General features: G+C 43.3%; 1 protein-coding gene across 1 annotated transcript; it reads right to left on the bottom strand.

Moving 5' to 3' along the window:
- Nucleotides 1-7982: 7982 nt before the first annotated feature.
- LOC311131937 (tumor necrosis factor ligand superfamily member 12-like) lies at nucleotides 7983-15559 on the bottom strand (the record flags this gene model as incomplete). The annotated part of the gene is made up of 6 exons (XM_084165046.1): nucleotides 7983-8249; nucleotides 8416-8546; nucleotides 8781-8804; nucleotides 9071-9127; nucleotides 13277-13358; nucleotides 15359-15559. The coding sequence occupies 6 exons, from the start codon at nucleotides 15557-15559 to the stop codon at nucleotides 7983-7985; spliced, it is 762 nt and encodes a 253-aa protein (XP_084021172.1).
- Nucleotides 15560-17030: the final 1471 nt, after the last annotated feature.

Here is a 17030-nt window from a genome sequence, read left to right as displayed (position 1 = left end):
TCTCTCTCTCTCTCTCTCTCTCTCTCTCTCTCTCTCTCTCTCTCTCTCTCTCTCTCTCTCTCTCTCTGATAGGCCAGAAACAGCTGCTTGAACAAAGGAAACAGGTAGAGCAGAATGAACGAGGGATCAGACTACACTCCTGAGAAGGGAGAGAGGGAGGCGAAAAAGAGGGGGAGAGATGGGTCGGAGTGAAGAGGTGAAAGTGTTGGATGAGTGCAAGGGGTGACTTTGGAGTCAGAGAGGGAGGAGAGAGACAGGGAGGAGAGAGAGAGGGAAAGCGATATGCTTGGATGGGATTTGAGTGAAAGTGAAGTATATGATATGAAGTATCTGAGGGGAAAAGCCTATATCTTGTAACAGCACACGTGATCCATTACATTCCCCCCACTCACATTCTCTTTCTCTCTCCTTCTTGTTCTCTCCCTCCCTCTCTTTCTCTCTGTCTTTTTCTCTTGTCTTTTTTCATCTCCCTCTCTCTTTCTTTTATCTCTCACTTTTTACATGTCTCTCCATCTCTTTCTCTCTTTCTCTAACCCCTCTCCCCCTCACTCCAACTTTCCAGTTTTATTGCTGGTTATCAGATTTTAACTCTCACACACAGTCACACAGCACTGAGTTAAGTAGTCCCTCTGCCTTCCTTCCCTTCCAGTGGCCTCCACTGGGCCACATGCCATAAGGTTTCCCTGTCCCCCCCTCTGTCTCTCTCTGGCTAGACTGTATGTACAGCAGCTGCAGCAGTAGTTATCATATCATCACACCCACCACTCTCGTACAGTACACTATCAGTACTTTGATATACGGCGGTGTTATGACAATTTATGCCTTCCCGTCGACACAGGACACTCCGCTCAGAGCAGACAGGAGCTGCCTGGGACTGTTTCTGATAGAACGCCACCGTGAGGAGTGTTTAGCCTCCAGCCGTGAGTTTGATGTCACGGTCCGTTTAGAATGTTGACAGTAACATCTAAAGGGAAAGGGACATGTATCTTGTTGTAGGCTTCCTGTGCAGACTAATGACAAGCAGTATGTGTGTGTGTGTCCTCAAGCAGACCCCCATTAAACTATATAAGCTGGTTTTCGTTCGGTTTTGTATTAGTATTGTTACCATGACATATAATGTATGATATTCTGAATGTATATGCAAACTCGCTCATTAAAAAGGTTGTCATAAGTGCTCGGTAGCCGGTGTGTGTCAATCTATTCATCAGTGCAGTATGTGTAATCTAAATTGTGTTTGTGTGTGTGTGTGTGCGTCTTGTTATGTTGTGTTTGTGTGTGTCTGTTTCTCTCTCTCTCTCTCTCTCTCTCTTGCTCTCTCTCTCCTTCCCACATACTTGAAGCTGAGAGTTCAGGGTAAAAATTAAGAGAGCGATAGAGTGACATTGTGATCATTCTTGTGGAGGACGGTGCTTTGATTAAGCACATAATGCCTTAACCTCAGTTAATCATGGAATGGAGAAAAGTTCAAAGTAGGACATCAAACAAAGTGAAGGGTTCGACGTGTTCTGTGAGTGAGTGAGTGAGTGAGTGAGTGAGTGAGTGAGTGAGTGAGTGAGTGAGTGAGTGAGTGAGTGAGTGAGTGAGTGAGTGAGTGTGTGTGAGTGAGTGTGTGTGTGTGTGTGTGTGTGTGTGTGTTTGACCGAATGTTTCTGAATGTACAGTAAGCATATACCGTATACCACAGGAGGCTGGTGGCACCTTAATTGGGGAGAATGGGATCGTGGTAATGACTGGAGTGGAATCGGTGGAATGGTATCAAATACATCAAACACATGGTGTCCAGGTGTTTGATGCCATTCCATTTGCTCCGTTCCAGACATTATTATGAGCCATCCTCCCCTCAGCAGCCTCCACTGCCATATACATGGGTGTGTGTGTATGCTCGTGTGGGTGTGTGCTAATGTGTGTGTTCTCTTCCCCCTACAGTGTTGAACGGGCCTCCCTTGTCAGTGAAGAAGGAAAGGGAAGCAGAGCTACTCCTGAACAGGAGAGACCAGCGCTTTGGGGAAGTAATCTGTATCGACGACTGAATAACACCACTCACTGACCACACACACACACGCACACACACACAGCGCGAACACACACACATGAACATATATGCGCGTGCGCACACACACACACACACATAACAAGGTTATTATAGTTTTGTGCTTTTATATTCGATTTTTATTCAGTTTAGTTCGTTTTCAGACCTGGTTTACTGGTTTTTATTAAGTTTGAGTTTTATACAAATATTTATATTTTGTTTTTATATGATTTAGTTTCAGTTTTAGTTATAGGGACGTAAAGTAGGGTATTTCTTCCCTGTTAGCTAGTGATAGCAGAAATACTTTAAGAAATGAGGAGGGGAATCTCATTGGTCAATGAATGAAGGAACGTATAACACCCAGCCCATCAAACTGTCGACCAATCGTGTTCACGTTGTCATGCTGCGTAATGCGGTTGCTAAGCTAATCGTCACGCAATCCCTTGTAAAAGTCAGGGTATGAGTCTAGAAAACTGCCTATTTTCCTCGAAAGTACGTAATGTCACTATTTCAAAGCTATACGATATTACAGAGAACAAGTTAATTATCTCACATCTCTGAAAATATGTGTAATGTTGTGTTTCTTGTTCCCGTAGGCTAATTCATGCTAATGTTTTTTTTTTTTTTGCTAGCACCCAATTGACTCCCTTTCAATCCTTGAAGGAGTGCACTCCTTGTCCCAGAATCGCTCAGAATGCACCGCACAGCCCATTGACAACATACAGGCAACATACACAATGGCCGTTAATACGAATCGAATGGAGTATTTCTGGTAATAACTAGTTATAGTGATGCACAAGTTAGGTCTATTTGTAACATCGACATCTCCTGTCAGCATTTACCAACCAGATTCAGAAGCTTGAAAACTCCATTTGATTTTTGCCCAAAGTTTATTTTATTTTAATTAGTTTTGGAGTCAAAGATAATAGTTTCAGTATAGTTTTAGTTTTTCAAACAGATGTGTTAATTATTTAATTTCAGTTTACAAAATTGTTTTTTCATGATTAGTTTTCCTTTTCGTTTCAGTTTTCATTTACTATAATAACCTTAACACACACACACACACTCTCACACACACATACAAACAGATTAACATAATACGCATGTGCGCACATACACACACACACACACACACGTGGTCCACGCTGTTACATAAATACTCTCACCTGCTCAATCTCTTCTTGTCTGCCTCAAACCAACCGAAACTCCTCACAAGCAGCCTACTAGTTCTCATAGATGGTCTCCTCCCCTATACTCCAGAACTATATACATGTAGTACCGTAAGCTAGAACCTCTTTATCCTGGCACCGCTCACAGACCCTCAACCTCTCAACACCTCAACACCAAATACCTAGAACTAATAACCACTACAGAACCCGACCCTTGACCTTTGACCCTTCCATGGGTCACTCCAGTAAGAGGAAGCTGCATAATATAACAGTATAACATTTGACTCTTACCACCATTCCTGCCATTCTTCCTCTGACGCATGCAATATGAATACTCACTAAAAATGGTGTGTTATCATTCAAGCTGTGCCTACAGTATTTCTTCCCGTTGGAGAATTGATGTGAAGTATTACAGGACTCAGGGGGCTCTAAACTTGGCAGTAAACTCTCAGCCCATTTCCCTTTCATGTTGACCTGATGGTACATGTAGAAATACTGAAGAGTCAGTCAGTCCAACTCCAACTCAGCATTATATTGACTGAATGAGGTATAGCGTATAGCCCCTATGCCAGTGGATGTTCTTACAGACCCGGGTGCATGTTTTGTTTTTTATTGGGATGGGAGGTTCCGGTGCTGGTTCAGGATAGGCTTCACTCACAGCAATCAAATGGATAGTTTCAGTACCCCTGCGAATGGTCATAACCTTTCATAGGCAATTCATACAGTGTTATAAAGCTTCTCGACTACCCTCAACTACAGTCCTCCTCTCCCCTTGCTCTCTCCGACCTCCCTTCCTATGGCTTCTATCCCCCTTTCCCTTCCTCCTCTTCCTCCTCTCCATCAATCCTTTCTTCCTTGTTTTTTTTCTTCGAGTTTCTACTTCTTTCTACGAATTCTGTGATATTCTTTGCATATTTAAACTTGGCTCATTCGTGTTCTCTTGTGTTTTTACTCTTGTTACCTTACTGCGACTATGATTATTATTGTTGTTGTCGACGTTGCTGTTGTCTTTGAAAAAAGAGCTTCTACCAAATGAGAAATTCCGAAAAAGATACAATCTTATGATTTGGTGCACTTCTTACACTGCATCTGACATCTTATAATCAGAACAGAAAGCAAACAGAGGTTTACCTTTGAACTTCGTAAATAGATATAATACAAAAAAATATATAACATTCTAGATTTGGGGCTTGCAAATAACCTTTATAATAGATTACATATGTAACCCTAAATGCATTAAGACAAAATGAAACCGTGTACTATCTTAACAGTTAAAGTACATCAATTCATTATTCTCTGGAAACTCAGAGGCTGTTAGTAGAATCGACTCAATTTTATATACTGTATCCACAAATACGCCTTAAACATAACATAGCTGAAATAACTGTAAAGAAAGTTATGTCTGAATTAAGTGTGTTAAGCCTGAAGAGATCAGATGTAAACTCTATACATGCTAGTTGAAACAGTCCACTTTTAGTTAGTTCCCTGGACTTATTTCAAACAATTAAAGTAGAAACATTTAATTTATTTAGCTAAAACCCTGGATACTCCACACTGGTGTTCCAAGTTGAAGAGTCTAAACAACATTTCACTGATTACGTTTCGTAGGAAGTGTTTTGCAACCCCTTAACTAAAATGTATACTGTCAAATCACTTATTTTCTCTCTCTTTTTTGTTCTTTTTTCAGATTTTGTGTTTTGTTTTTAATTCCTCGATATCTTGTGTCACTGTGTACGTTGTGGTGGTGCCGATCCATGAAACAATGAATGGCAGTGATGCCACAATAATAATGCATTTCTGTCTTTTATTTGGGGTTTTGTTTGTAATAAAAAATCAAAAAAATATTTGTGAATGGATGCTTGAATAGCAACAGTGAGGAAAACACACACACACACACACACTGATTCAGCGATCATGGGTAAAAATCTACTGTAGGATACTTTACCATGCTATAGGATACTGCTATAGGATAGAGAGGATAGTGATGCTACAGGATATAACGTGACGCAGATCAGTAGTGACTGAGTCCTCTCCTCTAGCCCCCACATGAGGTCATCCCAGTCTGTCTGCACTGTGTTGTACTGAGCCCAGACCTTGAGAAGCTACAGATCTATGAATCATGGGTGGTGACGACTGAATACACAGTAGTGTGTGAGTCATGATTAAAGAACTAGAATAGAGCAGCATTCCACGCATACAGTGATGTCATCGAGGGAAGCAGGAGAAGAATGGGGTTAGAAGATGATAAGAAGATGATTTATTTGTTTTGTGTCATACTGTATCATAGTACAGATGTAGGATTTTAATTTGATCACCCTGTTGCAGGATAACTTTCCTGCAATTCAGGACATTTAAACATTGTAGTGTTGTTTGAGGTTTAAAAAGGCTTCTGACGTTTGTAATTTCAAATTTCAAATTTCAGACTTGAATTTCCCTTCCGAAAAATGTATCAAACCCTACAATTTTTTGGAATAATTATCAACATAATAATTCACATTTCCTGTTGCTTCAGGATTCTTTTTCCTGCTTTAGCAAACTGGCTCAAATTAAGATCCTACCTCTGTACAGTAGTAATCCCTGGTCTGTCAAAAGCGAACACAAGGAGATTTAAACAGGAAAAGGTTTAAAAAGGTAAACATTTGTATAGGAAGTGAGTTTAGAACAACAACCAGCATTGCAGACATCATTTTGCAAACATGTATACACACAATATCCCCTCACTGGTTCTTCAACCTTGCCCTACTAGTTTGACTTCTCACAGACAGGCCTCTTTGTGCAAAATAAGGCTTTTAAAGTAGCAATAAATTTTGACATTTCAAATAATAGGAATTGGGGAGCTTTCAGCGATTTGGTTCAAGATCGGAATCAGGAAGTGAGAGTTGAGGAGCTGTGTGTGTGTGTGTATGTGTGTGTGTGTGAGTGTGTCTGTGAGGTGAGGTGCAAAGGGGGTAAATGCAGTAAAAACAAAAGGGAAGCGGAGAAGGATTAGGAAATCAAACAGGAAATATGTCTACATTACAATACCACATTTTACACTTGTGATCTAATGATGAGAAATGACGTTTTGAGCTGGAAACCAGAATAACATGACTTTTGCTGTGTGTGTGTGTGTGTGTGTATTTGTGTATTTGTGTGTGTGCATGCGTGCACATGTGGAAATTGCTGAGCAGAAGCCAATGTGGTCCCCCACACACTACTTATAAACCAGAGTAGGAGTGGTAAAACATTAAACCAAACCACCTGCTAGAAATACTTTGTTTGTACTGTCTGTATTCAAAACATTTTGCTGCAAATGGCACATAAGAGAGCTTGGAATGAGTACAAGTATTGCGATTACAATATACAAAATCATTTCTATTTCCACCATGACATATCTCCACAGGTTAACCCTTATTTTCACATACAGGTCAGGATCCAATCCAATGCGCCTCATAGCGCAGTGCACTATAATGGACTTCTGAAGTTTTTTTAGGCTTGTGCCGAGGTGCGCATCGCTTACCGTGAATGCGAACTTGGTGTACTTTGGGGAAAAAGCCTTTAAAATGTTAATTATCGGCTGTTTAGTGCAGTGCTCTATAACACATCTTGGAAAGAATCCCAGCCCTAGTGCCTCGATACTTTAAATCATGTAACATATTTCAATGTGATTCAACAGAACAATATTTACATCTGAAAATTATATATGATAGGCCTATAATGTTAACAGATTGAGATGCATAATTTTGGTAAAATGATATACACTGAGTGTACAAAACATTAAGAACACCTGCTCTTTCCATGACGTAAAAACGCAATGATCCCTACCCTTATTGATGTCACTTGTTCAATTCAATGTCACTTCAATCAGTGTAGATGAAGGGGTGAAGGGGAGGAGACAGGTTAAAGAATGATATTTTTAAGCCGTGAGACAATTGAGACATGGATTGAGGGTGAACGGGCAAGACAAAAGATTTAAGTGCCTTTGAACGGGGTATGGTAGTAGGTGCCAAGAACTGAAATGCTGCTGGGTTTTTCACACTCGACACTTTCCTATGTGTATCAAGAATGGTCCACCACCCAAAGGACATCCAGCCAACTTGACTGTGGGAAGCATTGGAGTCAACATGGGCCAGCATCCCTGTGGAACGCTTTTGACACCTTGTAGAGTCCATGCCCTGACAAATTGAGGGGTGGGGGGGGGGGGGGGGGGGGGGTCATCGTTTTTTATATAAAGTTCCTGTGTGTGAAAGACATGTACTGAGAAAAACTGTAATATTAATTCAAGGCTGCTGAGATAATATAAGCAAGGATTACAGTGGATAAGAGACAGAGTTGTACAGCTCATTATCCAGAATCCTTCTCATTCAGTAGTTCACCAGCTTAGCTCCTCAGAGAGGTGCACCATGCACCTGCTGTCCTCAGGCTAAGTCACGGTGAAAGAAGAGTCTGGTGGATGAGTTTTGCTCCAGAAGAGCACCATCAACTGATCCAGAGAACATTCCATGAGTTTTTCCTTCAAAGAAGCAGGGGTAGAAAATAGGAGAGTCTAGAAGTGCATAATATAGTTTCCCTTTAAAGTCTTCCTTACAGTTTCTGTCTTTGAAAAGGTATCATACAGAGTGTCTGTAGGTAACATGATTTATAGTTATTCCAACGATTCAGATCGTTGGTCCAGATTTCACAATAAAAACGAATCCAGAAATATCACATTGGTGTGTCTCTGATACAGGTCGGAGTAAGACAAACCTTTTCCTTTAAACAGTTTTCCCCTCCTTCCTTTTAACATTTCCATCCTCTCCGGCAGCTCAGTTGACCTTAAACAGACCGAAGTAGTGCTTTCCCGTGATGTGGAGGCTGAAAGTGGGGCCTGTGATGGCTATTAGCTCCACCCCCTTCTCCAGCCGCAGCAGGCCGGACACCTGGCAAGGTTTGAGGAAGTGGAACTGGTGTGATCCGGCTGCAGGCGTAGTGCCGTAGCCCTCCATGCACTGTAACCTCTGAAGCCGCTGGCTCCCCCTCACCACCGCCACGTCCAGCTTCACCAGCTGAGACTGGTTCTCATTGAACAACACCTGTGAGAGAGAGATGGAGGGAGAGAGAGAGATGGAGAAAACGAAGAAAGAAGAAGCAGAGAGCAGACCAACAGGGGTCAATCAGCATTTGATTAAACCTATGTAGTTTGACAGTTGTAGTTTCGGATGACAGGTGGACACAAGACTACAACTCCCAGAAGATCACCTGACAGTACAGGAAGTAGACTCCAGTTCTCTCCACTGTGAAGGTGCCTCTATCTGCGTTGTACTTCACCGCCTTGCTCATATTCAAGTGATCAGAGTCCGTCCATCCCTTTATTAAGCCGTCCTCTCCCACTGAAACACAAACACACACACACATTTAAAGCACTGAAAGGGAGGAACCGGTGCACGCATAAATATAACAACAAATTATTTTCTCTTTCTTTATACTGTAGGTTTGTGTGTGTAGGGTTGATTTTTTACAGTTTGTAACACTGTCATCGGGGACAGAGATCTTACGAGACCAATTCCAGAAATCCAGAAAACTTTTCCATCATAAATGTCATCATCCACATTTATAAAGCTTACCTTTCTGAACAGACTCTTTGGTTACTAGTGGAAAGAGAGAGAGGGAAAAGTGGAATTAGGATTTTAGAACTGTTAGCTAATCCAAATCCAATCCAAACCACTTCAACAGATGCTACATTATAACACTGTGGGTGCGTATGAAATGGCACCCAATTCCCTATATAGTGCACTACTTTTGACCAGAGCCCTATGGGCCCTGGTCAAAAGTAGTGCACTATCTAGGGAATAGGGTGCCATTTTAGGGTGCCATTATGGATGCACCTATTATGAAGATCTGCCAAGTCACTTACTCTCAAACTGAGAAGCCACTTTCTTTCCATTTCCATTCTTCCCTTTCCCAGTTCCCCCTTGCAGAGAGAAAAATGAAGAAATAATTAGTTAATATGACAGACGAGAAAAATTCAGAGGGTTTTTTGTTTTCGTTCCAACTAGAGGAGATAATATTGTTTGTCACAGCTGTGGTGCGTGTCGTAGCAAGCATAATGTATTAATTTGTGGTCGTTTATCCACCACCTGAATACTCAAACGGCTCTAACAGATGGAGAAGGATTTCCTTTCTCCTCTCTTCCGGCTCTGCTCAGCTCTGCTCTGCTAGGATATCAGTCTTTTTTTATTCTTGTTTTCAGTAAGTGTAGCCTACTTTTGTCTCTTGTCTGTTCTCACTACTTTCTGTGCCAGCTGGGTCCAGTCAACTAAAACATAGTAGATTAAGAGAGAAGAGTATAGAAGGGGAGATAAGGGGAGAGAAAGGGAGAGAAAGGGAGGAGAGGGAAAGAGACAGATGAGAGAGGCACACAGATGGAGAGAGAGAAAGCAAGAGAGAAAGTGAGAGACAGAAGACAGTTAGGGAGAGAGTGAAAGAGAGAGGGAGGGAGGCCTTTGGCTGTTCTATGACCCAAATTAACTGTAAAGGCCCTTTCAGGAAAAATAGGCAAGAGCAACAGCCATGGCCACCGTTCAAATAAATACAATAAATAAAATCCATCTCAAAAACTGGGGAAGAGAGGGAGAGAGGGGGGAGAGAGGGGGGTAAGACAGGCCTCGTTGTTCTCCAGAGGTTTGTTTTAGCTCCAGTATCAGGCCTGCAGGGAGTGATTCCAGGCCTTGATACTGGCTACACACACACAGTATGTATTCACTGTAGGATATGTTGTGGAAAAGAGTGGCAAACATTGAACACTGGGGGGGCTGCTTAGCTTAGGAAAATATTGCCCCTGCTGAAATGACTAGCAGGTGGGTGACCCCATAGCATTAGGATTTTCTGTGGGTGAGCCTCAAGCGATACAGTTTTTTGATAATGCTGTCAATCAAAAACTAAGTTCACATATAACTGTAATGTTGGGAATAGTGGCCATTCATCATTTGGGGATAATTGTCCCCCACAATGAAATCAGGGAGGGGACTATGGATCTGTCTCCATTCGTTAGTACGTTAGTTTATCACACGCAATATCTCAGACAGTACTGGCCTGATTTTGACGAAACTTGGGTGAATAATGTGTCTTGCCATGTTGCATCTATGGACAAAGGTCTCTCAATACAATGCACACTAGTACCTAAAACAACATAGACCAATAAACATTCACGTGGGCGTGGTCTGGCACATAAATGCATATAAATCAGTCAAGGATATTCGTATTGTAACAACATTTGGTGCACATGTTGCAAACACTATCAAGACGGTGGCGCTATAATGGACACGTGTTTATATCTCTTGATCTGTTTAACTCAGAGTGATGGAATTTGGCACACATGCTCAGGGATATAAGTCTAGCTAACCCACGTGATATTTCAGAAACCACTGGCCCGATTTTGCCATAGAGATCGGCCATTTACTAAATTGATTGGCACAAGGGCGTTAGTCACACAAAATATCTCAGACACCACTGGCCTGATTTTGATTCAACTTGGGTGAATGATGTGTCTTGCCATAGAGATCCGTCATTTACGTGTTTACTGTTGCCTTGTTTCATATATATCTTGCTTCTGAACTGAACATGCATCAACTCTTGAGACTTGAGTAGTCTCCTCCTAGTGATTTCCAACCCAGGTTTACTATTGCCCGTCCTCAGCATTATTTCACGATGCACAGAGATGACGTGTGCACTGTCTATCCTCAAATCAAATGTTATCAAATCACATTTTATTAGTCACATGCTTTGTAAAACAAACTGGTGTAGACTAACAGGGAAAAGCTTACTTACGGGCCCTTCCCAACAATGCAGAGAGAAACAAAACAGTAACAGCAGCATATGTGATGAGTCAAAAAAGTTAGAGCAAAAAGGGTTAATGCAGATAGTCCACGTAGCTATTTGGCTAACTATTACATTTACATTTACGTCATTTAGCAGACGCTCTTATCCAGAGCGACTTACTATGTAGCAGTCTTATGGCTTGGGGGTAGAAGCTGTTCAGGGTCCTGTTGGTTCCAGACTTGGTGCATCGGTACCACTTGCCTTGCGGTAGTAGAGATAACAGTCTATGATTTAGGGCCTTCCTCTGACACCGCCTGGTATAGAGGTCCTGGATGGCAGGGAGCTCGGCCCCGGTAATGTACTGGACCATACGCACTATCCTCTGTAGCGCCTTGTGGTTGGATGCCAAGCAGTTGCCATGCCAAGTGGTGATGCAGCCAGTCAAGATGCTCTCAATGGTGCAGCTGTGTAACTTTTTGAGGATCTGAGGGCCCATGCAACATCTTTTCAGCCTCCTGAGGGGGAAAAGGCATTGTCATGCCCTCTTCACGACTGTGTTGTGTGTGTGGACCATGATAGATCCTTAGTGATTTGGACTCAGAGGAACTTGAAGCTCTCGACCCGCTCCACTACAGTAAATGGGGGCGCTCGGCCCTCTGTTTCCTGTAGTCCACGATCAGCTCCTTTGTCTTGCTGACGTTGAGGGAGAGGTTGTTGTCCTGGCACCACACTGCCAGGTCCCTATAGGCTTCTCATCGTCGTCTGTGATCAGGCCAACCACCGTCATGTCGTTGGCAAACTTAATGATGGTGTTGGAGTCGTGCGCGGCCACACAGTCGTGAGTGAACAGGGAGTACAGGAGGGAACTAAACACACACCCATGAGGGGCCTCCGTGTTGAGGGTCAGTGTGGCGGATGTGTTGTTGCTTACCCTCACCACCTGGGGGCGGCCCGTCAGGAAGTCCAGGATCCAGTTGCAGATGGAGGTGTTCAGTCCAAGGGTCCTTAGCTTAGTGATGAGCTTGGAGGGCACCATGGTGTTGAACGCTGAGCTGTAGTTAATGAACAGCATTCTCACACAGGTGTTCCTCTTGTCCAGGTGGGAAAGGGCAGTGTGGAGTGCAATAGAGATTGCGTCATCTGTGGATCTGTTGGGGCGGTATGGGAATTGGAGTGGGTCAAGGGTGTCTGGGATGATGGTGTTGATGTGAGCCAGGAACTGTCACACCCTGATCTGTTTCACCTGTCTTTGTGCTTGTCTCCACCCCCCTCCAGGTGTCGCCCATCTTCCCCATTATCCCCAGTGTATTTATACCTGTGTTCTCTGTTTGTCTGTTGCCAGTTCGTTTTGTTTCATCAAGCCTACCAGCGGTTTTCCCCTTGCTCCTGTATTTCTCAAGTTCCTGTTTTGTAGTTTTCCCGGTTTTGACCATTCTGCCTGCCCTGACCCTGAGCCTGCCTGCCGTTCTGTACCTTTTGGACTCTGATCTGGATTATTGACTTCTGCCTGCCCTTGACCTGTCGTTTGCCTGCCCCCTGTTTTTGTAATAAACTTTTGTTACTTCGACACTGTCTGCATCTGGGTCTTCTTCTGAAACGTGATAGGAACAGCCTTTCAAAGGATTTCATGGCTACAGATGTGAGTGCTACGGGGCAATAGTCATTTAGACAGTTAACTTGGTGTTCTTGGGCACAGGGACTATGGTGGTCTGCTTGAAACATGTAGGTATTACAGCCTATATATAATCCAATGCTTGATCATCAAAAAATTGCCAATATGCTCAATCTTTCTCAACAAATCATAGCTGCTGTCAGTCTCATCGGGGGAAAGATCCCTTTAGGTCCCTGAAGCGTGCAACGTGGTCTCCCTCCTCATGCCAGATGGTTTCTCTGGGTTCTCGTCAGTCCAGAGCAGACCTGTAATTTCTGCATCAGTCACCCAGCTGCCTACTGTTTCCTGTGTCAACTTTTAGCAGCAGGCAGCGAGTGCCCATGGGGCCTAACCAAGGTGCCATGCGGAGCCAAGATTCCCCTGTAGTTAAATGCTGTGCTGCGCCATAAAAAAAAAACAGAGCAGAGCACCATCAATGGGATCTATCATCTCTGATCTATTGTGACCGTTAGGTTTTTGTTGATTATGTATTGCATGTATGATGATTGGGAGGCAGAGAAAGAGGCATTGTCTGCGGTGGAGTGTAAATGAGGTGTAGTGCTATATGAATCATTTTTTTTGCCGGCATGCACACAGACACAGTCTCACACAGTCTCACACACACCAGCATGCAGGCACACATGCATGTACCATCTCTCTTCACCCTTTGGCCCACCAGCAACTCTCTCTTCTCCATGATGAGTTGGACAATGGTCTTGCGCTGAGTATTCACCTGTTGCAGAGAGAGAGAGAGAGAGAGAGAGAGAGAGAGAGAGAGAGAGAGAGAGAGAGGGAGAGAGAGTGGGACAGACAGGACAGACAGACAGCATGAAAACGAGAAAGGGAGAGAGAAAGGGAGAGAGAAATGGAGAGAAAGGGAGAGAGAAAGGAAGAGAGAAAGGGAGAGAGAAAGGGAGAGAGAAAGGGAGAGAAAGGGAGAGAGAAAGGGAGAGAGAAAGGGAGAGAGAAGGAAGAGAGAGAGGGAGAGAGAAAGGGAGAGAGAAAGGAAGAGAGAAAGGGAGCGAAAAAGGGAGAGAGAAAGGGAGAGAAAGGGAGAAAGGGAGAGAGAAAGGGAGAGGGAAATGGAGAGAAAGGGAGAGAGAAAGGAAGAGAGAAAGGGAGAGAGAAAGGGAGAGAGAAAGGGAGAGAAAGGGAGAGAGAAATGGAGAGAGAAAGGGAGAGAGAAAGGAAGAGAGAAAGGGAGAGAGAAAGGGAGAGAGAAAGGGAGAGAGAAAGGAAGGGAGAAAGGGAGAGAGAAAGGGAGAGAGAAAGGGAGAGAAAGGGAGAGAGAAAGGGAGAGAGAAAGGGAGAGAGAAAGGGAGAGAGAAAGGAAGAGAGAAAGGGAGAGAGAAAGGAAGAGCGAGACCATTGAGTTTATTATGACAGTTGTCAAATTGGCTCCTGCTGCGAATTTACACAGACAGAAGATTTCTGCAAAACCACATAAACAAACAGACTCCAAGTATTTGTCAGTATGCCACTGCAATGCCAAAGCTTAGAATATGTCAACCACTTCCTCCTAAACTGGTTGCGACACCTAATACGTGTTTTTAGTGCCCTGCATTCCTCACATTTCTTAACTCCCCTGCTGAGACTGAGAAGCAGGAAGAAAAAAACACTACTGAAATGTGTCAAGCTTGCAAAGTTGAACTTGTACTTTCTGAAGTACTGGGGCCTACTATATGCCAAAGGGGCCCTATTGCTTGAAATAGAGAGAGAGATGGAGGGGGAGGCTAGAGGTAGGTTTCAATAAACAGCTACTGTTTCTCTGTGTGCTGGGCAGTGCAGCCTATGGGGTGGTTTTGATATAGTACCTACTGAGGAAGTCTGCCTGGACTGGAGGTTGCGTTTACTGGGGACTTGAACTGTCCCGGCTGGCTCATTGAGTGCTAGCAAAAAGGGTTGACAGATGGGCAGGAGCAGGCCACTGGGTCTGTCAACCCCACCATAAGATATATTAAGTGCATGAGTAGGCTATCTAAGACTGCAACATGCATAATGTATTATTCATAAGAAAAGTTTTGAATGAATAAAAAGACCAGCAACTCGTGTTAAAAGTCCAGTGCTGGGTGCATTGTCACAATGTAATACAGGGTCCATTACAGTGTAATATGCCTTAGAAAGCGTCACTTCAGATTCCATTAGGACTGCAGAATTCTTCCACTGGTGGAAGCCTAGCCTACCTGCAATTAGTGGGCTTTACATACTGCATATCATTTTGCCACACAATTAGGCCTACTCTGTTTTACGCAGCTCAATCCTTCAGTGCAAAGTCAGACAAAAAGTCAAGGGGATCCAGTAAATTGGGCTAAAATTGGAACACAACTGGCGGTAGAACGATTCAACTTGGCAGAGAGACAGTGGACGCAGCATAAAAAATTACTCCACCGCTTGAGTGCACTTATTGGTAAGCAATAAAACGGCCTCTGTTGCAGTCCGCAGAATCCGCAGGACACCAGCAGTGAAGAGGCCCGCTATTTGTGAACAATTTAACTCCGCAGGATGGAAGGAAGAGGGAGAGGGGGATGAACGTGGCTTTGCATTTTCCATAGTCCCCCACGAGGGTTCCCGTAACCACTAGTCACCAGACACAAAGTAGTTGCGTAACAGTAATTTCAACAGCTCCAAATTGTTATCACTGAAAAAATAGCCTAACTGGTGACAGTGTGTAACACATTCAATACAAAGTGCATTGGAAAAATTGTTACATTGTTACATAGCACGGCTACTTACCTGCTCCAATCGGTCTTGCAGTGTTTTTAAGGACTGGGACAGGTCCTGCGTCTGTCTCCAGGTCCACGCCGTAAACAGTGCGCTGCAGGCAGAGGCCGACAGAGCCACCATGGCCATGAATGCCCAGACGAAGCGAAGTTGGCGCACTTTTCTCCTCGGTAGAATTCGATGCATGGTCGTTCCACATTCCCCGGTTACCATTGCAGACTATTCGAAATGTTCATATTAACTTAATTCCAGCGACACGTTTCCTTTCTTGGTGAAATCCAATCCAAATACTCACATTTTCGGCAAGGCGTGCAAGTGTTACTGGCCGCAGTACAAATGAGATCTCAATAGCCCTATTGATAAAAGTAGAAGTCATGTGAAAGATTAAATCATTGCATAGGTTTCAAAACAGCAACTAAATAGCCAATATTGTTGTTTTAATCAATTAATTTAAACAGACGAAATATATTGGACTGTCTGGCTTGCAGGTCGTATTCAAATGCGCAATGTTGAGAAATTTGCAGCAAGGGTGCAAAGAAAGTTGTCGCCTAGTTTACATACACTATGATTGCATCCTTCTGCCACTTGATTCGTTGAGTCAACTTCCTTGTCTTCCCACTGCCTTTGCAGCCTTGCTGGGGTCATATCTGCCTTAGACATACCACGTATGATCCTTCACTCACACTGTCGCATCAGCTTTTCTTCTCCAGGAAGGGGTTTTCAGTTTAGTTTAGTGCACCGGTGGTGTGCCAGACGCACGAATGCAAAGCCTTCAGCCCACAACTTGGATCCACTCCCAAAAGCCACTAAGTAGATATTAAAGCATTAGTCACACTATATTTGCTCCATTGCACAAATCAAAACACAGAGTTGCATCAACTTGTTGCAGGGAGGGAATAACTGTAGCCTTGGCTAGTGGAATCTATTTGGACTGAACTAATTCATTAGTGTCCACAAGGTGGTTCTGGTGTATAGGGCAAGACCCATTGGGCAAGACAGAGCGCTACCCGCAGGCACTGCATGACCTGGATCACACTCAAAGCCTCCAATAATTGTTCGTGTATATCATGGTTAAAATTAAATGGGGTCACCCAACTGTCCTTTGCCTTCTCTGTCCCAAGGAAGATCACATTTACATTTACATTTTCGCCATTTAGCAGACGCTCTTATCCAGAGCGACTTACAAATTGGTGCATTCACCTTATGATAGCCAGTGGGACAACCACTTTACAATATATATATATACAGTGGGGGAAAAAAGTATTTAGTCAGCCACCAATTGTGCAAGTTCTCCCACTTAAAAATATGAGAGAGGCCTGTAATTTTCATCATAGGTACACGTCAACTATGACAGACAAAATGAGAAAAAAAATCCAGAAAATCACATTGTAGGATTTTTTATGAATTTATTTGCAAATTATGGTGGAAAATAAGTATTTGGTCAATAACAAAAGTTTCTCAATACTTTGTTGTATACCCTTTGTTGGCAATGACACAGGTCAAACGTTTTCTGTAAGTCTTCACAAGGTTTTCACACACTGTTGCTGGTATTTTGGCCCATTCCTCCATGCAGATCTCCTCTAGAGCAGTGATGTTTTGGGGCTGTCGCTGGGCAACACAGACTTTCAACTCCCTCCAAAGATTTTCTATGGGGTTGAGATCTGGAGACTGGCTACGCCACTCC

This window comes from Coregonus lavaretus (genome assembly GCF_964263955.1).
Source record: "Coregonus lavaretus genome assembly, chromosome: 7".
Classification (NCBI taxonomy): Eukaryota; Metazoa; Chordata; class Actinopteri; order Salmoniformes; family Salmonidae; genus Coregonus; species Coregonus lavaretus.
This window is presented reverse-complemented; position numbering and strand designations above follow the sequence as displayed.